Below are 23,931 nucleotides of genomic sequence, written 5' to 3' on the forward strand. Positions count from 1 at the left end.
AAGATTGCTGGGAGAAATATCAATAACCTCAGATATGCAGATGACACCACCCTTATGGCAGAAAGTGAAGAGGAACTAAAAAGCCTCTTGATGAAAGTGAAAGTGGAGAGTGAAAAAGTTGGCTTAAAGCTCAACATTCAGAAAACGAAGATCATGGCATCTGGTCCCATCACTTCATGGGAAATAGACGGGGTAACAGTGGAAACAGTGTCAGACTTTATTTTTCTGGGCTCAAAAATCACTGCAGATGGTGACTGCAGCCATGAAATTAAAAGACACTTACTCCTTGGAAGGAAAGTTATGACCAACCTAGATAGCATATTCAAAAGCAGAGACATTACTTTGCCAACAAAAGTCCGTCTAGTCAAGGCTATGGTTTTTCCTGTGGTCATGTATGGATGTGAGAGTTGGACTGTGAAGAAGGCTGAGTGCCGAAGAATTGATGCTTTTGAACTGTGGTATTGGAGAAGACTCTCGAGAGTCCCTTGGACTGCAAGGAGATCCAACCAGTCCATTCTGAAGGAGATCAGCCCTGGGATGTCTTTGGAAGGAATGATGCTAAAGCTGAAACTCCAGTACTTTGCCCACCTCATGTGAAGAGTTGACTCATTGGAAAAGACTCTGATGCTGGGAGGGATTGGGGGCAAGAGGAGAAGGGGACGACAGAGGATGAGATGGCTGGATGGCATCACTGACTCGATGGACGTGAGTCTGGGTGAACTCCGGGAGTTGGTGATGGACAGGGAGGCCTGGCGTGCTGCGATTCATGGGGTCGCAAAGAGTCAGACACGAATGAGCGACTGATCTGATCTGATCTCTGATCTGATCTGAGCACCTAAGATGTACCAGGTACTGGGCCAGGTGCTAAACCCAAGATGTGTGGTCCCCACAGTCATAGCACTTACGGTTCAGTGGGAAAATATAAAGGACATTGGACTTCACAGAACAAAAAGTGTGCAAGCACATCACACCTGTGGGTAGCAAAGCTGGTAACTTGTACAACAGTCCCCTTTGTCCCCTTCTTAAGTAGCATATGTCGTCTTGGGATGTGGGTGTGCAGAGCAGAAGCCTGAAGGCTTGTCATTCTGCTCAGCTCAAGCCCCACCATCCATGATTTCCCTGGTGACACAGTGGATAAGAATCTGCCTGCCAATACAGGAGACATGGGTTTGATCCCCAAAGATTCCACATACCCCAGAGCAACTATGCCCACATACCGCAACTATAGCATAGCCCCTGCTCACCGCAACTAGAGAAAGCCTGCACAGCAACGAAGACCCAAGCACAACCAAAATTAATTTTTTAAAAGACCCACCATCCAGAAAACCTGGGAGCTGCTACTTACAAATGATTCCTACAAAGTGTAATGTCCACACGTCTGCTCCCTCCCTCTCCACTCTCTAGTGACCTTGGATTCTTTCTTATAAGGTCAAGGCTGAAGGGATTTCCAGCTGAGTATAATTTGGTTAGGGAAACACTGCTCCACAGGACACCTATACATGCATGACCACAAAGCGTTAAACAGAAACTCGTTTAAGAAGAAAAAATCAGCAGACAACATATGTTGCTGCAGACCTGCCTTGATCACCTGCAGATTTAACTTCTTTGGGGAAATCCCTCCAAAGTCTGTCTCCCTAGGTTCTCCAAGCTTCTCTTCTGAGATTGCCAAACTGTGCCTCCAGCTGTACCCAGACTCTGAAGGCAGGCATGCTGTCCAGAGCAGCATTTCTGAGCAGTACCCTGGCTAGCAGGAATCCTAGAGAACGGGAATCTCCCATCCTCACTACTCAGAGGGATAATTTTCCCTGAGTTGGTTAGAAATTCAGACTCTTAGGCCCCACCCCAGACCTAATGAGACAAAATCAGCATTTTAACAAGATCCCCTGAGGATTCAAATGCATGTTGAATTTTGAGAAGCACTTGATTCTGGTTCTCAAACCTAGTTGTATGTCAGACTCACCTGGATTTCATCTGTTTTATTATGAAATGGTTTAAGATGCAGAAAAATGAATATCATGAACAGTATAGATACACTGAAAACCCCTGTGTACCTGTCCTTGATCTCATTTTCATCTTTCTCTCCTTTGACACAATTTGACTAAACAATTTGGTTCATACTTCCTACTTATCTTTGACATTTGTACCATGTAGTCATAAACCATTTGCAGTATTGTTTAGCATGACTTTAAATTTTATACACTTGTATATCAAACCATGACTATCTCCCTGCAACTAGCTTCTTTGAACACTGTGCTTTTGAGGTTTGTACACGTTGATAGCCATAACTCTAGTCATTGACTCACAGTGCTGTGTAGCCTCCTGCTGTGTCAATATCCCACTGATCCTCCATTCTCTTACAGCTGGACATTTCATCAGTGATCATCTCCCATACTCAGCCAGCCAAGTCCTTCCATCTCATGGGTCCTCACTATTTGATGTCCAGATTCCTATAACAGCCTCATCAGTCTTCCAGCCACTTCAACATACAATTTTAGGGTGGAAGAGACTTCCAGAAATGTCCAGAGACTTTCAGGTCCAGAGACTCAAGGATCACTTGGTGTCCAACCTGCCACCTATGGTAGTGTATTCTCTACCAGATACTTTAAATATGGCTAACAAGTCTCAATTACACGCTATCGTTGTTGTTATTGTTTAGTCTCTAAGTCATGTCTGACTCTTCTGCAACCCCATGAACTGAAGCCCACAAGGCCCAGGGCACTCCATTCTCCCTGTCAAACAATTTTGTTTCTTTTTTTTTTCTGTATTGAATTGAAATCCATCACACTTTAATTGCCACCAGTTGGTCCTATGTCTTCACCCTTTCACTTCTTCTTAATTTCCTTATGATCACTTCCACACCCCGGTCAGTGGTCCTGTCTGGCCCACTCTCTCCTCATCTCAGCAATCCAGCCACACTGCCCTTCTTCCTTTCCTTTAGCCTGCTGAGCATTTTCTCATCTTAGGACCTGGAAAGCTGTCTACAAACTGCCTCTTCTGCTTCTTCTTCTGGACTTTACCCCTACTCCCCAGACTAGAAATTATTAATACAAAGAGGATACTGGATTAACATCTGCCACCCCTACTAGAATATAAGCATCCACAATGACAGGTTCTCTGTTGGTTTTGTTCAGTGCAAAATCCTGACATGTTACATAATTCCTGGCACAGATATTAGCTCTTAGTGGGGTTTTATTGAATTATGAATGAATGAGTGAATGAGTGAATAATAGTCAGCCAGCCAATCCTTTGGGGCCACATAAAACAAGATCACTTCTACAGGAAAGCCCTTCAAATGTCTAAAGAAAGCCACCAGGTCCCCTAGGATTTTCCTTCTTTGCAAGGGGCTGGGAGAGACACAGGAGGGTGAGACCAGCCATACGGATAGGGACCCAGAGAAGAGGCAGGGCGAGCACAGGGACCACGTCATAGCTTCCTCAAGGATCAGGCCTGGAGAGACACCACCAGGCGCTCACAAGTCCGCTGTCGGCTGCTGCTGGAAGTGAGCAGCACTGTACAGCATGTTTGTGAAATTCATTTCTGAGTCAGACCTGAAAATACTGTAAATGTTGCCACAGGTTAATCTCAATAAATTTACTTCAGAAGTGAATACAATGCCAGTAATATGAGCAAACAAAGAAAATGCTGTGGGGGCCATCACAGTGAATACATTGTGACATCATTCACTAGCCATTAGCTGACGATGAGGCTGGCATTTCCTATGTCTAGTGGCTGGCATCCTTCAATAAACAGGTAATACAATTAAGTGCAACAGATCACACTGTAACATTACAAAGTGGATCAGCTGCAGGTGTCAAACTTATCCAACTGTGAACTTAGGATTCTTGCATTTTATTGCATGTAAATTATAGTACAATAAGAAATTACTTAAAAATGTTATACAGAGTAAAAAAGAAACTCTGATCCTAAATTTAAATAAATTAACATCTGTATGTATAGAGAAATTCCATGTGCATAGGGTTGCCTGATATTTACTCAGCCCTGTGATAACCCACCACTCATTTACTGCCTGGTTTTTGGCAAGAAACAGCCTTTCATGGGGCCTCAGTTCTACAGCTGTAAAATGGGGCTTGATTTATGAATTAATTCAACAAATACTGATAAACATGGGACAGTCCTCATGGGGCTGTTGGATTTAAAGAGAAAACACACATTAGCATGGTGAATAGTCTGAGCACAACAACTACTTGAAGAAACAGAGATTGTGCATCCATGTCTTTCATTAGCAAGAAGGTATGTGCATTTGAACAATACAAAGAAGAAAAAAAAGTCTCTTTGTGGAAATCCAGAGATAAGCTAGGCTCTCTTGTGATCAAAAATGCTCTAACTTTAAGAAATAGCAGTTAGGGAGGAAAAACTTTCCCTTTACTCTTCTATGTTCTGTAGCTGATGCCTGTGAATTAAGTTGACAAAAGACAGATGAACAGAAGAAAAGGCATACAAATTTTATTTCTAATTTTACATGCACAAGGGCTGCACAGAAAAGAAAACCCCAAATAGCAGTTAGACTCAGAGACTCATATACCATTTAAACAAAGGGCAATAAATTATGGAGAAGTGACTAGACATAAAAAAGGGGGCCAAATTTGGGGATTCTGGGAGGGTCAGTCATGGGAAGGGAGCCACATGGGGGAAAGCAATGATAGATAGGGTTACTTAGAAAGGTTTGTTTATGTAGACTCACCTTTGTGCAGTCTCTGTCTCTGGTAGCAAGGGCTGTTCTCCTCCTCTTCGTAAAGAGAGGGGAGGGGGTACCTTCACATAGAGAAATTAATGCCCTGCTTTTAGGCAGATGGGGGAGGACAGACAGTTCCTATATCTGCCTTTTCTCAGCTTCCTTCAGCTCAAAATAATCTTTATGCCAAAGTGGCATTTTTGGGGTGGTGTATCTTCATCTGCTTTACAGCCCCTATCAATATGTGAAAAATTCTTAGTCTCAAATGTAGAGGTAAATGCTTGTGGAACTGACTAAATTTTCCCTTGAAATAACCTAGGAGAGGGGGAAGGCTCCTCCCACTGCTTTTTAAATGACCTCTGTATTTTATTCTAATTTTTAGGACCAATTTAGGTCCCTTGTTATTTAGTCAGTCATGTCTGATTCTTTGTGACCCCACAGACTGTAGTACATCAGGCTCTTCTATTCTCCACTATCCCTGAAATTTGCTCACATTCATGTCCATTGAGTCGGTGATGCTACCAAACCATCTCATTCTTTGCCGTCCCCTTCTTCTTTTGCCTTCAATCTTTCCCAGCATCAGGGTATTTTCCAACAAGCTGACTTCGCATCAGGTGGCTACTCCATACTTACTTGTGCTCTGTTTTTCTCCAGATACATTCAGACCATGTGCTGGAAGAAAAGCAGCTTACTCTGTGCTTTTAAGGTCAAACTATATTTGTGAAAGATTTTCTAAAATGTTAACTTCACCAAGGTACTCTGATCCTGAGACAGTCTACAAAAATGAGACTTTGAGACCAAGGATGAGAGAGTAGAGAGGGTGGGGGGGGGGAATGTTCTTCAAAGAAAGCAAAATAGCAAAATAATAGATAGACCAAATTCACAGAAATATAGAAGGCAAAAGGATTTTAACCAAGAACATTTGTTAATATAGGAGATGACAGGAAAACAACCAGCCTCCATCCAAAGCCAAATGGGATTTATAAAAATGAGGGTTAGTTTAGGTGAATTTAGGGCATGGCAGCCTGAACTATTTCCTTCTGCTTCTTATAAGCAATGATTACAAAGAGTCCTACTATCTACCACTATTTATAGTATGCCCTCATGGTGTACTGTACTGTACTTTGAGATGAGGTGAGCACCAAAAATGGGTTGCTGGCCCTTGAGGACTGTAAAATTTGAAAGAATAGAAAATGCGAATAGTCAAAGGAATAAAATTTTTAGTAATGGCATAACCTCCTTGAGGAAAAATGATTGCTGTTAGTGACTGTTCCTCCAGGGGATGTGGGGCTCAGTGGTGCAGCTTCCATTCCCAGAAAAGGACCAGGACATCCTGGCAGAGGGACACCATACTCCTCCCTGACTTAGATCACACAGAGCAGCAAGGCAGCACTGAACCTTAAGCCACCCTTGAAAGGTGAATGTGGGTCCACATTCGTCTCCCTTCCATTTGAGTCACTCACCTCCCTGGGGACCTCCCTACTCCTGTACCTTCAAATACTGCCTCTATGCTAACCCAAAGCAAATCTCCAACTCAAAACTTTTTCTCCAAGTGCAAGTTCTGACTTCGAACTGCTGGACGTGGTTCTGTGAACCCCCTGGGAGCCCCTAAAACATAACATGCCCCCAGGCACCCTCACTCCCACTCCTCACTCTCATCTTGGTCAGCAGCACTGCCATGTTTTTCCTACTCACTTGAGGTTCAAGTTCAGGGTCATCACCCAGATTTTCCCCCATATCCAACATCTAATCAGTCTCCAAGCCCCGGTACAGGCCTGCACAGTGTTGCTTTTGACTGGTGCATGTTTGTATGTGTGAATTTGTATTTCATTATTTTTAAAAATTTTAGTCATGCATATTTTTGGTGTCCTTTTTAAAATTTATTTTTATTTGGAGGATAATTGCTTTACAATGTTGTGTTGGTTTCTGCCACACTACAATGTCAATCAGCCATAAGTATACATATATAAGTATACATATATCCCCTTCTTCTTAATCCTCCCTCCCATTCCTCACCCCATCCCACCTGTCTAGGTTGTCACAGGGAGCTTAACCCGGTACTCTATATGTCATTCTTTGAAGAGATAAAGCTCACTTCCTTCAAAATTCACAGAGTCCAAAGGGCCATACAGGAGAAAGTCTCTCGTCTCCTCCCTCTTGGCCCCACCCCCCTCTCCCATTTCCTCTCCCCATCAGTAGCCTCTACTGTTTGGTGTGTGTCTGCCAGAGATGCTGTGTGCACTTACAAAGAAAGAAAAACATATATTCCTTTTTGTCTTTGGTAAATACATCAGTAGTAAACCATTCACAATTCCATTCTTTTTGTTATTTTTTCATTTAATGTACCTTGACAAGCTTTCCAAATCAGTACCAAAAGAGCCCCTGTAATTTTTTCTTTTGGCTACATACTATTCCATTGAGTAGACACACCATATTTTATTTAACCAGTTTCCTAGGTAAATGGTTTTAAACCTTTTGCTACTACTAATAAACTGCAATGCATAACCTGTACATGCCATTTTGCACTTGAGGATATTTCCAGAATTATACCATGTCTCGTAGTCCTTTGTCCTCCTTCTCCTTTTCATTTCCTTTCTCTGCTTTAGCTTAGACCTTCATCATTGCAGAAGGCTCCTAATTGGCATCTTTGTTCTATTATCTTTAACTTCAGTTCGGTTCAGTCACTCAGTCGTGCCTGACTCTTTGCGACCCCATGGACTGCAGCATGCCAGGTCTCCCTGTCCATCACCAACTCCCAGACTTTACTCAAACTCATGTCCATTGAGTCGGTGCTGCCATCCAACCATCTCATCCTCTGTCGTCCCCTTCTCCTCCCGCCTTCAATCTTTCCCAGCATCAGGGTCTTTTCAAATGAGTCAGTTTTTCACATCAGGTGGCCAAAGTATAACCTTTAACTGACCCAACAAATATTTAGTGAGCACTTTCTATGTGTCAGACACTTTGTAAAGACCAAGAAGAACAAGAAATTTTAAAAATAAATCAGCCCTCGTGACCGTGCTTCCAGAGGTCGTGGGGGGCTTGGGCCTTCCTGGGCAAGTGCAAATAGCGGCAGTGGAGGCTTGAGAGGAAAGTTTGTTAGTGGAGGCAGCGGTAGAGGTCGCCACGTACAGTCCTTTACACGATAAATATTCTTGGGAACATCCTAAGTGCATATGAACATTTCACGAGGACAGTAAAAACAAGACATTGGAGGACCAATTTAGGCTTAGCAGTTACCTGGATACATCTGAGAGAATATTTTTATCTGAAGAAAGCAAATTTTGTTTGATACCTAACACAAGATTTCAATAAAAATGGAAACTTTGTATGTAAAATAAATAAATAAATAAATAAATCAGGGGCCTTGTTTACCGAAACTTGGTCTCACCGTGTCGTTCTTTCTCTTACCTTCTGGCTGAATTATTCAGCCTCTTTTCTACACTGAATTTCCTCACTGAGCTATCCTTATTTCAGCCTCTTTTCTCCACTGAATTTCCTCACTGAGCTATCCTCATTTTATTACTCTTTATATCCTTAATTAACGTTTAATTAAGCAGTTGTTTCCTGATCTTCGCCTACGCCGTCTCTCCTTCGAATACCCTGGATCAGCCGGGGCTGGTCCCCGGCAAATCAGTATTCTGCCCCAAATCCAAAAAAATCTGCAAGGGAAACAAACACGGGGACGTGACGGCAAGCCGACACGGAGCGGTGCAAGCGTGCGCAGCCTGGGGACGAGATGGCAAGCGGACACGGAGCGGTCAGGAGTGTTTGGGGCATGGCCGGGCCTCTCTGAGAATCCCCCAAGAAGATCAGTGCAAAGCCTTCTCCATTTAGAACTACTGCCTTCAGCCATTTGAATAACACTGAAAAGCACTGAAGCATGTGAGACCATTGCACCCCCATCAGGGATCAAAGCCGTGCCCCTTGCAGTGGAAGCACAGTCTTAACCTCTGGACTGCCAGGGGACTCCCGATGTTCCTTTGCATTTTAAGTTTGGGATCAGAGTAGAGGACCATGTCTTAAAAAGTGTTTAGGGGAACTTAATCTAAAATTATGCTAAGTTGGGTTGGTGGAGGGTGAGCCATACATAAGGGGATGAAAGCCCTATTTCGGGTGGGCTTGATAATAATGCAAATGAAGATGGATATGAGAAAGAAGGTGAAACAAGAGTAGGGTTAGTATTTGATGAAATAAAACAGAACAAAACTGGAAAAAAAAATAATAAAAATAAAAATAAATCAATAAAACCTCCTTCTAGCCAGACCCATACAAATCCTAGCCTGCCTCACAATTGTCTGAGCTTTAGGAGGCTTTTAATAAATCAAACTGCTCTCTTCTCTGTATTTGGAATCAGCTGAAAATTAGTGACAGGAGTCAGGCAAATGGAAATTGAAACATCAATTTCCTTATTGTTGGAGTTTCACTGGCAAATGTGGCCAAGACCAACAGCCACCTGGGCTTCCTACTACTTCCCCTCATTTAAACCCAGAGGCTTTCTCTCCAGCTCTGTGTTTTTAAACCAAGTAGACTTTTATTCAGGAGCAAACTAGGTTTTAAATAGCTTTTGAAAGCTATTTTAGAGTGTTTAAATATGTACTGTGGTTAGTTGCTCAGTTGTCTCTGACTCTTTGCGACTGCATGGACTGTAGCCCATCAGGCTCCTCTGTCCATGGGGATTCTCCAGGCAAGAATACACAAGTGGGTTGCCACGCCCTCCTCCAGGGGATCTTCCCATGTTTAAATATGAAATTGCCTAAATTTGTATAATGCCTTGATTATAAACTCTTTCAAATATGACAACTTTCTCCAAAAGATCAACAAGTAAACCACTGCTAATTCAGCCTAGTGATGGAAATGAATCTGAATTGTACTTTAAAAAAAATCCACTTGTTGCTAGGATATTGTAACTAATCATAGGAAGGACTGATGGTTTAAAAAAAAAATAGGCAGGGACTTCTCTGGTGGTCCAGTGGCTAAGATTACCAAGCTCCCAATCAATGCAGGGGGCCCAGGTTCTATCCCTGGTCAGTGAACTAGATTCCACATGCTGCAACTAAGACCCAAGGCAACCACATAAAGAAATAAATAAATATTTTTTTTAAAGAGTGGGCAGATAATTCAGACGGGATTAAAAACTCTTCAAACTTTCTTTCCTCAGGTCCTGGTTGACATCCTTTTAAGGCAGAATGGCCCTGAATAACCATCTTTTCTATAGGTTTCCTTTGTCTTTTCCTAATATATTGAGCTAACGAAGAGACTGTGCCTCTTGTTACTGGTGTTGATACTGGCTCCTTTTCCAAGCGGAGGTCACAAACGTAGTCACAAAGCTGCTTCAAGTCCTTCTCCAGTAGGTATTTGCATAGCCGCACTATCTCCACGTACTTGTCCTAGTCCAGGGGTGCCATTTTAGAAATACAAAGCTCCAACGGAGGCGGCAGTATTGGTGGTGGTACTAGACACAGCAGCGGCGGAGGCCTGGAGGCCGAAGCTGGAACCCTCCCTACCTCACATCCACCAGTGAGAGGCATCCGGCCTGTGAGAGGCGTCTGCGTCTATGTATGGATGTGAGTTGGACCATAAAGAAAGCTGAGCACCCAAGAATTGATGCTTTTGAACTGTGGTGTTGGAGAAGACTCTTTTAAGAGTCTCTTGGACTGCAAGGAGATCAAACAGGTCAATCCTAAAGGAAATCAGTCCTGAATATTCATTGGAAGGACTGATGCTGAAGCTGAAGCTCCAATACTCTGGCCACCTGATGAGAAGAACTCACTGAAAAAGAACATGATGCTGGGAAGGATTGAAGGAAGGAGGAGAAGAGGACAATAGAGGATGAGATGGTTGGATGGCATCACCGACTCAATGGACATGAATTTGAGCAAGCTTTGGGAGTTGGTGATGGACAGGGAAGCCTGGCATGCTGCAGTCCATGGGTTGCAAAGCATCAGACATGACTGAGCAACTAAACTGACTGACTTTGCTTCTTGTAGGGTCGGACACAGCCCTGAAATGAGGTTATGAATGAGGAGACACGAGGATGCAGAGAGACTTGTTGTGTGCCTCTGCCCTCCCTTCCCAGCTGAAACCGCTTTCTCAGAGGAGCCCCATGGCTTCCTGAATCATCAAACTCAACAGAAGATATCGTTTCGATCTTCAAACTTTCTGTTATATTCAACACCTTCAGCCCCAGGCCTGGGTCCCACCACTACGGATTCTAATTTAATCAGTTCCACGATCCATATTTTTTTAAAAACTTCCTAAGTTATTTTTGTGATTGGTCAGAGAGCACTCTCCTTTTTGAAACTGCCCCTCTGGCTTTTCTGACCCCTTCAAATTATGTTTTTCTACTTCCTGAGCCCTCCCACTGCTCACCAGGGAAGCAAGAACTGCCTCCTCTGCCCCTGGTAACAGACATTCCCCCAGAACTAGGAATGGAAATGTGACCCAGGCTGGGAAACTCAAGTCCTTTCCCAGGGTTCCTCTAACTGAAGGGAAAATATATTTTTTAGTTAATTTATTTTTAATTGAAGGATAATTGCTTTACAATATTGTGTTGGTTTCTGCTGTACATCAACATGTATACATCAACATGCGTCAGCATACATACAACATGCCATATAGCAACATGAATCAGCCATAGGCATATACCAGGGCTTTCCTGGTGGCTCAGATGGTAAAGAATCTGCCTACAATGCAGGAAACCCGGCTTCTATCCCTGGGTCGGGAAGATTGCCTGGAGAAGGCAATGGGAACCCACTCTAGTTTCCTTGCCTGGAGAATTCCATTGACAGAGGAGCCTGGGGGGCTAGTCTATGGGGTCACAAAGGGTTGGACATGACTGAGTGACTAACACTTTCACTTTCATACGTATGTCAATGGGGAAGATTTGTCCTCTCAAGTTGCAAGTCTGAGAACATACCCCACGCTGCCCAATCTCGTACTCACTGCAGTGGTGAAAACTCATGGATGGTAGGAGACATGGAGGTCAACAGGCAGAAAGAAAGCCGGCTAAGGAGTGGGAGCTTGAGGGTGTGGACTGACTGCTCCTGGATCCAGTTGACCCTGAGGCACGATCTGTCCCTTTCCCTAGTTTGGTCACATGAACCCACACATTCTCCTTTTATACCTAAACTATTTTGAGATGGGTTTCTGTCACTTACAACCAACAAGCCCCTCCACAGTTCATCTCTTAGTTGGTTTCTTGGCCTCCTCACTGCACACATCAGTGAAATTAACTTTTAAAAATCAGAGCCCAAACCATCGCCTGTCTATCTCAAAAACCACTCAGTGCCCCACTGTCCTGGGATTAAGTACAACACCTTTCACAATATGTCCCCCCGTCTGACTTTCCAGACTTCCTACTACTCCATACAAGTGGCAAGTCAGGATCTGGTCATCCAGAACACCCTTCTACCTCTGCTGATTAAAATCTATTCAAGAAAAAGGAAAGAAGGAAGGTTCTCCTCCTTTTTCAAGATCCACTTCACTTTACTCTAAGAAGACTCTTCTAATAACTTCCTGCCTCCAAAGATGTAATTATATCCCTCCTCAGAACTAGAAGTTCTCGGTTCACATATTATTGAAGCCTGCCCCAACAGCAGTATCTAATGATCTCTGTCTCATTCTGTCTCAGATTCTGTGCTGCCTCATCTCAAGACCCTCTCTTTAAGGGCAAGACCATCACTGAGCTGCCAGAGTCAAAACTCTGAGGGTCACTTCCTCACCTCACCACCCATGCATTTACCAGGTCCACTCTAACTTTCCTCTTAATTATTCCTTAACCCAATCCCATTGTTCCTGCCACTCATCAGAACACTTAATATCTCTTACCCAGCCACTCCGATAGGTCTCCCAGCTGCCAACATTTTTCTTCTGCAATCTAGCTGCCCACTGACACCAGTAATCGTTCCAGTATGCAAATCTGATCATGCTCTGCTCTAGCTAAGAGAGTCAAGACCAAATTTCCTAGCAAGGCGGTTAAGCCCCCCACTGCCCAGTGACTTGGCTTTTGTCTGCCATCCCAGGCTCATTGCTCACCACTCCCCAAGAAGCACCAGCCAGACCAGACTGTTTGTGGCTCCCCTCAAATCTTGAGTGCTTTAATGCTGCTGGCCTTTGCACAGATGGTCCCCTCTGTCTGGGAACGCCTCCCTGGCCTCTGCCTGGTAAAGGTCTCATCCTTTAGGTAGTCCCTCCACTGAGAAATCTCCTTGGACTTCCCTAGGTAACAGCACTTCCACAAGCCCCAGCTTAATCTGGAAGGAGATGCTCCCTCTGCATGCCCAGTGCCTAGAACAAGGCCCAGCGCAGCACACAGGTACTCAGTAAGTTGATTTGTGATCACTCACCTAGACATCCTGGTGACATCCAGGATGTGTGAAGTCAAGACATCCTGGAGTGTGAAGCCAAGTGGGCCTTAGGAAGCATCACTATGAACAAAGCTAGTGGAGGTGATGGCATTCCAGCTGAGCTATTTCAAATCCTGAAAGATGATGCTGTGAAAGTGCTGCACTCAATATGCCAGAAAATTTGGGAAACTCAACAGTGGCCACAGGGCTAGAAAAGGTCAAGTTTTCATTCCAATCCCAAAGAAAAGCAATGCCAAAGAATGTGCTCTACAATTGGACTCATTTCACATGCTAGCAGGGTAATGTTCAAAATCCTTCAAGCTAGACTTCAATAATACATGAACCGAAAACTTCTAGATGTACAAGCTAGATTTAGATAAGGCAGAGGAACTAGAGATCAAATTGCCAACATCCACTGGATCACAGAAAAAGCAAGAGAATTCCAGAAAAATATCTACTTCTGCTTCATTGACTATGCTAAAACCTTTGATTTTGTGGATCACAACAAACTGTGGAAAATTCTTCAAGAGATGGGAATACCAGACCACCTTACCTATCTCCTGAGAAACCTCTATGCATGTCAAGAAGCAACAGTTACAACCAGACAATGGACTGGTTCCAAATTGGGAAAGGAGTTTGTCAAGGCTATATACTGCCACCCTGCTTATTTAACTTATATGCAGAGTACATCATGCGAAGTGCCAGGCTGGATGAAGCACAAGTTGGAATAAGACTGCAGGGAGAAATATCAATAACCTCAGATATGCAGATGATACTACTCTAATGGCAGAAAGCAAAGAGGAACTAAAGAGCCTTTTGATGAAAGTCAAAGAAAAGAGTGAAAAAGCTGGCTTAAAACTCAACATTCAAAAAATTAAGATCATGGCATCCAGTCCCATCACTTCACGGCAAACAGATGGAGGAAAAGTGGAAACAATGACAGACTTTTTTTCTTAGGCTTCAAAATCACTGTGGACAGTGTTGCAGTCATGAAATTAAAAGACATTTGCTCCTTGGAAGAAAAGCTATGACAAACCTAGACAGTATATTAAAAAGCTGAGATGTCACATTAATGACAAAGGTCCATATAGTCAAAGCTATGGTTTTTCCAGTAGTCATGTACAGATGTGAAAGTTGGACCATAAAGAATGCTGAGTGCCAAAGAATTGATGCTTTCGAATTGTGGTGTTGGAGAAGACTCTTGAGAGTCCCTTGGACTGCAAGGAGATCAAACCAGTCAATCCTAAAGGAAATCAGTCCTGAATATTCATTGGAAGGACTGATGCTGAAGCTGAAGCTCTAATACTTTGGCCACCTGATGCGAAGCACCAACTCATTGTAAAAGACCCTGATGCGTTCCCTCATTGGAAAGACTGGGGCCAAGAGAAGGGGACGACAGAGAATGAGATGGTTGGATGGCATAATCGACTCAATGGAGATGAGTTTCAGCCAACTCTGGGAGATAGTGAAGGACAGGAAAGCCTGGTGTGCTACCATCCATGGGTTTGGAAAGAGTCCAATATGACTGAAGAGAGTGAACAACAACAAAGATATCAGAATACTTTCTGGCAGAAAGCAGGCCTTGGATAACCATGGTACCTCACATAAGGCCCAACTTTGTGCTTGGTCAGCTTTACTGATGTGCAGTCAGGTCCTGCTGTATTCTTCACTCCACAGAAGCAAGATACCCTGTGGACACTGACATGCCATAAACACTTTGCTCTTACTTGCACAGCTGAGGTTAGGAGAGTGGCACTGGGACTAGACAGGTGCAAATCTCTGCTCCATCACTTACAGAGCAGTGTGTGTTCTGAACACGTGTTTCTAACTCTTTTGGACCTTGGCTTCCTCATCTGTAAGATGGAGCCAGCAGTTGTTACCTCGTTGGATTTTTTGGTGAAGACTAAAAAGAGAAAACACATTTGGTATGTCTGCACAAGTGCCTGGCACAGGTAGCCAGTAAATCTGTTGAATGAATGAGTTAGTGAATGAACGGCCCGTAGAATGGCAGCAATTCTTAAAGACACATCTCTCTAGTCCGTTTTCCAGAAAACCCAACATCTGGCTCCCAGTGAGTCCAGCCCTGACGCCCCTGAATCTGGGGTGCAGCCAAACCCCGCCCTCCCTGTTCCCGCTGCAGTTTCGCCAGCCCTGCGGCCGCTAATCACCAGGACCGGTCCCACCCCTAAACGTATTCTCCAATAGATCCCGGAAGGCCCCTCCTCGGGCTGCGGCCGCTGCATCTCATAGGCTTCCCGGCAGCTCTGCCCGCCCCTTTGACTACGTCATCTGCTCGGTGTACTGTGGGGCTTGTAGTATAGACAAAAGCAGCGCCCACCGCAGGGTTCACTTTGAGGGCTGTGACTCTGGCCTGGAGCTTGGGAGGAAGGAAGAGCGCCATTCCCCCATCTCACCTTTGGCTGATGAAGCCCAGGTTTCCCTGCTCTCCAGCGTAGAGCGCTGGGCCTGCCTGGACGCTAGTTACCAGCCACCTCCCAAGAAACAGGAGCATTTCGGTCAAACAATTCAGCATTCACTGAAATTTTAGATTTCAGTTTACAGTCGAGGTGACATTCATTTCCCACATTCTCATAAATGGACCTACGGGGCCACTGTGGGAAGAATGGGGGCAGCTCTGAAAAGCCAGCAGTGACTCCAGACTTCTCTGATTTCCTGGAAGAACCCACTGCAGAACTAGCAATCCTGAATTTATCCAAACCCTGTTACTCCTTGGAAGGAAAGTTATGACCAACTTAGATAGCATATTAAAAAGCAGAGACATTATTTTGCCAACAAAGGTCCGTCTAGTCAAGGCTATGGTTTTTCCAGTGGTCATGTATGGATGTGAGAGTTGGACTATGAAGAAAGCTGAGTGCAGAAGAATTGATGCTTTTGAACTGTGGTGTTGGAGAAGACTCTTGAGAGTTCCTTGGACTGCAAGGAGATCCAACCAGTCCATCCTAAAGGAGATCAGTCCTGGGTGTTCTTTGGAAGGACTGATGTTAAAGCTGAAACTCCAATACTTTGGCCACCTCATGTGAAGAGTTGACTTGTTGGAAAAGACTCTGATGCTGGGACGGATTGGAGGCAGGAGGAGAAGGGGACAACAGAGGATGAGATGGCTGGATGGCATCACTGACCCGATGAACCTGAGTTTGAGTGAACTCCAGGAGTTGGTGATGGACAGGGAGGCCTGGCATGCTGTAATTCATGGGGCTGCAAAGAGTTGGACATGACTGAGTGACTGAACTGAACTGTGAACTTTGTCTATTTCAAACTGTATTGTCGCTTAAAATCATGCAAGCTATCAGTGGCTCCCCATTGCCTGAGATATAAAAATTTATACCCCTCAGGGCTTTCCTGATAGCTCAGTTGGTAAAGAATCCACCTGCAATGCAGGAGACCCTGGTTCCATTCCTCAGTCAGGAAGATCCCCTGGAGAAGGGATAGGCTACCCACTCCAATCTTCTTGGTCTTCCCTTGTGGCTGTGCTGGGAAAGAATCCACCTGCAATGTGGGAGACCTGGGTTCGATACCTGGGTTGGGAAGATCCCCTGGAGGAGGGAAAGGCTACCCACTCCAGTATTCCTGCCTGGAGAGTTCCATGGAGTGTATAGTCCACAGGGTTGCAAAGAGTCAGACATGACTGAGCGACTTTCACTTTCACTTTAGCTAGGCATATAAGTTGCTTCATAGCTATTTTGTATTTATTTATGCTAGGAAAGATTGGGGGCAGGAGGAGAAGGGGATGACAGAGGACGAGATGGTTGGATGGCATCACCAACTCAACGGACATGGGTTTGGGTGAACTCCAGGAGTCGGTGATGGACAGGGAGGCCTGGCGTGCTGTGGTTCATGAGGTTGCAAAGAGTTGGACATGACTAAGCGACTGAACTGAACTGATGTTAAATGTAACTGATGTTACATTTAACATTTCTCAACATTTGCTGCATATGAGAATTCCCTGGGGAGCTGTATAAAATATTGGTATCTGTGTTCCACCCTGACTTGCGAATCTTGGGTAGAATGTGCCGGCTTTCTGTTTCAGAGCTCCCAGGCTGATTTTGTGCAACCAGGGTTGCAGAACCACTGGTTTGAGAATCACTAGTTTACTGCCTGTCAACACTGCTGGGACCCATTTCCACGGATCCGAGCCTTTGCTCTTCAGTTTCCTCTGTTTCAAGTGGCTTTCTTTCCTTTTCCTGCCTGGCTGCCGGTCATCCTGACTGGCTAAGTGCAACTGCTTCTCGTTTTCCTCCCTGTCCTCCAACAGATTCCTTCCTCCTGTAGCACTTTCTACATGCTCCTTTTCTAGTGGCAATGGAGTTATTAATATTTGGTTACTTTTCTGCCTTCCTGGAAAGGCTGTCCCTGGGTCAGAATCTCTGGGGTGGGCCTCAGGCATCAGCTATTTCTTAAGCCTGATAGGTGATTCTGATCCATGACCCTCAATGGAATTTAGGCTCGCAAAAGCACCAGGTACAGTAAGCATTGATAATTTTTGTTGCATGGAATCGATGAAGTATCTCTTGTTCTTAAGGCAATCATATTGTTGCAGCTAGTTGCCTTTGATTCCCCTGGAAAGCTAAGCACCCCTGTGTTGAGGTATCCTCTTCTTCATTCATTACTTATTCATTCATCCAGCAAATAGTGTACACCCTAACAAAGCCCTGGGGACTCAGGAGTAAATTTAATAAAACATAGTTACCACCCTCTGGGACCTAGAATCTATTAATATATTAGTTATAACATAGTTATTATTATCATTTCTTCTGAATAATAATTGGAATTTTCCCCTTCTAGATACTATTCGATATCCACAGGTGAGGAGATATCTTATTTCCTTATATCCTGAGTATGTTGCTGGCACACTGAGGACATCCTGTAAATGTTTATTGAATCAAGGTACCACATTTCATTGCACTTGTCACAATTTATTTGTGTGATTATCTGATTAATGACTATCTGTTCTATGAGCTATAAATCCCCTGAGAACAGGAGCTGAATCTATTTTGCCTGCCATGCCTGACACAAGGCCTGGCCAGAGTAGGTGTTCAATGATCATGGCTAAGTAAATACACAAATGCATATAAGGCACCATTAAGAAACAGAAATGAAATCTCCCAATCAAATATCCACTCCCTTCTCCCTCCATACTCTTCCCCCCAAAGATAATTTTATTCCTGAGCATTAGGGTTTCAAGCTAGAGTGAGCATGAGCCCCAACTGAGATGATGCTTCTCTTACTTACTTACAGGTTGACCTGGGCCTCTACTTCAGGGTCTTTAGCCGGCCACGTCTGCAGGGGCTGGATGCCAAAGGACAGAGAGGACTTGGCTTTCCACATGAGGGTCTGTGCCATCTGATTCCCGCAGGGCCCTTTCGTCAGAGGGTCCATCAGGGGGCCTGGAGGCTGCAGTGCTGTACTGAAGCAGAGGGGTTGGGAAAGGCACTGAGGACAGAGTAGAACACGGGCCAGTGCTGGCCTGTTCCCTCCCTGGGGGCCAGCCCGTCAGTAATAAGGGGTGAAGACAAGACACTCCCAAGATCCAGGTGCCCCACCAAGACTGCACCAAACCCTTACTGCACACTGTGACATCACGGCCATAGAACCATCCAAATCCTATCACATCCCTTAGCAATGAGTGGAGGCCTCCACACTCCCAGGCAGTGGAGTCGAAGGCACAAGGAGGACAGTGAGTATGTGAACCATCACAGACTTATTTAGAAAAAGGCAGCATCCGCTGGGGAAGGGAAAGCTCGGTCTGGAGTACCTGCAGAGGATGGACCTCATAGCCATCGGTGTTTAGTCCAGGAGTGCCTGGTTTATCTCCCAACTTCCAATTAAAACAGCCAAGAAGAGCCATAAAAAGAGCCTATGCTGGCAACAACGCTGTAGTCAAAAGGACCAAAGTCACATTTCAAGAGTAATGGCATAGAGGAAGTAAGCAGTAACCACTTGTTGAATTAACGAATGGATGGTTTATGGGAAGAAATTGAGAAATGCATTGCTGAAACAAGCCTGTTTCTTTCTCCGGTGACACAGTGAGGAAGGTGGGAAGGTGATTCTGGGACAAAAGAGGTCAGCTTTGTTAGGAAATGTAAGCATCCTGCTTTTTCTGATTGGAATTATTTTCTGAGCCAATCAACAGCATTCTTCCCTCATCTCTACCTAAAGTGACACACAAATCCAAAGCAAAGAAAATCCAACTACTTGGAAATGGAAAAATAAAAATCAATCTTAGCTAACACTTATGTCAAAAGGGACTCTTTATACTGTCTTCTCAATAAACGCTGTGATGAGGCAAAAGACAAGAGCCTTGGTGGTCTTATTAGTGAGGAAGAGGCCTCTGACAGGGAGCCCCCATCCTGCTGCCGGGTTTAGATGCCAAGAGAAGTGACTCCACACAGCCTGGGTGTTTGGAGCCAGATGGGCACTACCCACTCCCAAGCTGCTACAGTGGTACCAATTATAGGCTGCAGGCATGTTGCAAAAGAAAAAAGGTCACTCTTGCCAAGTTTATAAGTGATGACCCAGCTCCCCCCATCACCTTGCCTGGGTCTGAGAACACAAGCTACATACCTGACCCAGACTGCTGGATAATCTTACCCTAGCTGGCTTCAGGCCACTTATCTTGGAAGCAGCTCAACAGACACGAAAGGCTCAAGCCTTCCACGTACGACAAATGGCAAGGAGGGAAGGTTCTGGTATGTTTGTTGTCAGTTATTCTTTACTCATTGGTACTTCAAGTCTTCCAAAACCCAGAGTCCTAGGGGTTATGGCTGCCTTAGCAATAAACAAACAAATAATGAAGCAGGGTTCTGGGTGAGAGGCACAGTTTTTCTTTGAACCCTCTATAGATTTTTCTAAATTACAAAAATAACAGTTGTATGCAAAAGATTTATTAAGAAAATGTTCCTTTCTCAATTATGCAAGGTTTTTTTTAAAAAGGAAAGAGAGTGCTCCTGTAAGAAACCGATAAGGGAATGAAGGAAGCCGGATGGGGAGGTGAGGTTTCATTGTCAGGCGAAGTCCTGTGAAGGAACAGCTTCAACTCAAGTGGAGGCAGGCTGTCCCATGCAGTAGCATCGTGCCACATGTGACCACTGAGCAAGGAAATGCAGGCAGGGAAAGTAAGACATGCGCATGTGAAACACACACCGGACTTTGAAGACTTAGTACGAATAAAAAAGGATGCAGACTGTCTCAATAATTTTTATGTTGACTACATGTTGAAGATAAAAGTGTATGGATTTTAATGTGGCTAGAAAATGTAAAATCACATACAGAGCTGGCTTTTCAATCTGCTTGAGGTCGGTTATGCATCAGAGTTGTCCCACCTGCGACGAGGAGCCGAGGGCCCTGGGTCACGGGGTGGGGGCTGTAAACTCCAGGCACGTGGTGCTCTCTGCACAGGTGGGCAGAGCAGCTGCAGTAAGCGCGAGGGTAGCCCACCTAGGAAGGGTGGCCACCCAGGTGTGGGTGGTAGGGCAAAAGTGCACTGAAGAGGGGAGGGGAGAAGATTCCAGAAATGGTGAAGGGATCTGATGGTATGCATGACACCCCCACTTCCGATCCCTTACCTCTCCCAGTTCAGTTTGGTATGATTCCCATCACTCCTCTGTCTACATATTCACAACTTTTATGTGACATATGTACTGAGACTATAATAGCGCTCTGTAATTTGCTCTTCTCTCTAATCCAGTCTTGGATATCTTTGTAAATCAGTAAATACAGATACATCTTTAACATGGAACATTACAGAAGGAAATACCTCCTATGTTTATTATATTCTTTTAATCTTTAAATACTAAGATTTTTTCATTGTTTTAGCATGTCTAGCCCTTTCATCTTTAAAATTATGTTTAGAAACACTTAAATGTTAGTTCTTTTAAACCTTTTCCACTGTTTAATTTTGTCTTTTTGCCTAACTTTACTCTTTGAGTTTTTGAGTTTTTTATACTCTCATCTAATTTTTTAGCTTCATTGTTTAACTGTTCAGATGCTGTCTCATCACTGTTAATTTTAATCCTTTCCTCATTTGTTATCTTTTCTAGTCTTAATTTTCTAATATAAAAAAATGTACGTTCCTCTTAATCGTCTGACTTATTTTATCTTTCTTGTCTCACTATTTAAAATATTCAGCAGAGGAAGAACTTCTTGGAAAGATGGCAGAGGAAGTGCTCATCTGCATAACTCCTTGGAACCCATGGAAATGAGCAAAAATAGCCCAATACACAGAAGAAAAGCTACTGGAACAAGAGAAGGGAGAAACTCCATGCTGTAATTCTGAAGATCTGCTGTATGGGCAAGAACGTTCTAAAGGCCGACAGTGCCTGATCTGGAGGCATGAGGCCCGGAAGCATGAGCAGCACTGGGCAGAAGGTGTTTGTTCTTTTTTCTTTTTCATGGGCCCAGCTTTCTAAAAAGAAGCGGAGGCCTAATCTGAGGAAAGGCTGAAGGAGAGAAGGAAGAGTACATCTTAAGAGCCATTTGAACCTCTCAAAAGATATTACCCAAGTACATTTGAGCCCACTAAACAAAGGCCCGTGAACCATGGGGAACCCCACTGACCTAGGCCCTCTTTGGAGGAGCCTGTTTGCCCTGAAGTGAGTAGAGGATGGAGAGCTGAACATTCAAGGGAAGACCTGCCATGGGGTCACATATACCACAGGCACAGGGGACTCTGCAGACAGGAGGACAGGGTGGGGAGAGAGTAAAACCAGACAGCATGTCCCCATTGCCTCTGTCCCCTTCCCACTTCCCAAGAAACATCAAAGCCAGACCTCCAGCACCAGCTCTGAAAGAGAAGATGCACCATCGCTCAGAGAAGCTGGGGTCAAGGTTAATCTACCCATATTATCAGTGGGTAAATGCAGACCCAGACAGAGGTGCTTCTACCCAAGATGAACATGCAGGAGAAAACTAGCACAGGACCTGTGAAAAGAGGTTTATAAAAGACAGATGAGAGTATAGATGAGAAGATTTTTTTTTAAATAGAAATCAAAGGAAACATAACAATAGCTTGGTTTTCTCAAAAAAAAAAAAAAAAAAAGAGAGAGAGACAGTAAGAACTCAAAACAAAAGATCAGATGATACCATAGACAGACTTTTCAAGGTTCTAGTAAAAATCCCAGACTGTGGCAGGAAAAGGGTTGGTTCACAGTGTGGAGGTGCTTTCTGGGAGGGGAGTGGGCCTGAAGGGGAGGAAATGAGGGTGCCTGTGAGTGAATCTCCTGCGTGGGGCTGTGTATGTGTGTGCTTTCTTCCTGGACTGGGGATGGTCCTCAGATGCACACAGCTTACAGTCTTCTCCTCTGTGACTCCCAAGCCCTTAGGACGACTCAAGCATCCGTATCATGAGTCTAAAGGGATTGCTGTTGTTGTTCAGTCGCTCATTTGTGTCCGACTCTTTGCGACCCCATGGACTGCAGCCTGCCAGGCTTCCCTTCACCATCTCCCAGAGCTTGCTCAAACTCATGTCCATTGAGTCGGTGATGCCATCCAACACAACTGTGGCACGAGTGCTGTTTCATACGCTGGGAGGTGGACCCCTGAAGGCAGCAATGTGGCACACAAGGCAACAGCATCTCAGTTCTGGCTCCTTCCACAGGGATGACAGCTCCTTTGGTGCAGCTGCATGGGTCCCTGAGCTGCACCCATAATTCCACAAGGAACATGGGAAACTTCTGAAAGCCACACATACTCCTTTGTGTTCTATTTATTTTTTCGATCTGGGCCATTTTAAAAGTCTTTATTGAATTTGTTACAATATTGTTTCTGTTTCATGTTTTGGGGTTTTGGCTAGGAAGCATATGGGATCTTAGCTTCCTGACCAGGGATCGGACCAGAGATTGAAACTGCCTCACCCACACTGGAAGGCGAAGTCTTACCCACTGGACTGCCAGGAAGTCCTTCCCTTACGTTCTTGATCTTGTATCTTATTTCCTGTTCAGATTGTTGGCTGAAGACAACCTTAGTTGCACAAGTCTTCATTCTTGCTTGTCGGAAAACCATGATCAGCTTTTGGGGTCTGAGCCGGCTCAGCAGCCAAAGGAGCAGTAATTCCCACAGAGCTGGGGGCCCCGAGGAGACTTCTATCCTGAAGGAAACTGTCTCCTCTCACACAGTCACTCCCCATCTTGCCACTTTCTTCCTCTGCAGCACTCAGTGCCCTGGGAGTCATCCCAGCTACTGGTACCCTGTCTGCCTCCCACCACTCCCCCCACTAAATGTTAGCTCCATGAGAACAGGGCCCCATCTGCCTTGTTCATGGTGTACCCCGAGTGCCTAGCACAGAGAAGGGCTCGAAAAATATATGTTGAATGAATACGTGGCTATGAGAAAATGTAAAAATATGTGGAACGAGTTCATTCGGAATAGAGAGACTTCGTGGGGCTGTTTTGGCTCTTTTTGAATGAGGTCACTGGTGACCCCGGTCAGAGCACTGTGGGACCTGCTCTATTTCTTTATCCATCTCTGACAGGCAGCTGGTCCGTGAGGACTGTGACAAGTGCAGGGAGCAAAAGGAATCCATCTGCCAGGCATCAACCAGGCCTGATGTATGGCACTGATGCTAGGAAAGCCTTAATGGCTGGCAGCGCTTCTAAAGGCACTTTTCTCTCTGGTCATAAAATGTGAGACAGGAATTTATGTCCTAGCTTTCATTTGTATTAAAACTATGGAATCACTGACATTTAACGGTTGTAAAGTCATCTGAGGCTTGATTTCCCAGTTTTACCTCCTCGCCCACTAAGACGGCTCCAAGACTGGCGTGCCAGCTACGCAGCAGCACACCAGTGTGTACTACCAACTTTGGATCAGTGTGTCTTATTTATATTTGCTGTGATTGAAGAAAGATGCTGTCAGTGGCAGATACTTTGGAACAATCGC

General features: G+C 44.6%; 1 protein-coding gene across 3 annotated transcripts in view; it reads right to left on the bottom strand.

Moving 5' to 3' along the window:
• The window catches only part of GARNL3 (GTPase activating Rap/RanGAP domain like 3), a 164,794-nt gene that overhangs the window by 126,992 nt on the left and 13,871 nt on the right, over window positions 1–23,931 (bottom strand). For 2 of the 3 annotated variants that reach the window (XM_070378964.1, XM_070378965.1), the window contains exon 2: window positions 18,293–18,463. The exons of the other annotated variant lie outside the window; for it this stretch is intronic. In XM_070378964.1, the coding sequence (XP_070235065.1) occupies window positions 18,293–18,463 (171 nt within the window). The remainder of the gene's footprint in view (window positions 1–18,292; window positions 18,464–23,931) is intronic. 3 annotated transcript variants of the gene reach the window in all.

This window comes from Bos mutus, chromosome 11 (assembly GCF_027580195.1).
Source record: "Bos mutus isolate GX-2022 chromosome 11, NWIPB_WYAK_1.1, whole genome shotgun sequence".
In the NCBI taxonomy this organism is placed as follows: Eukaryota; Metazoa; Chordata; class Mammalia; order Artiodactyla; family Bovidae; genus Bos; species Bos mutus.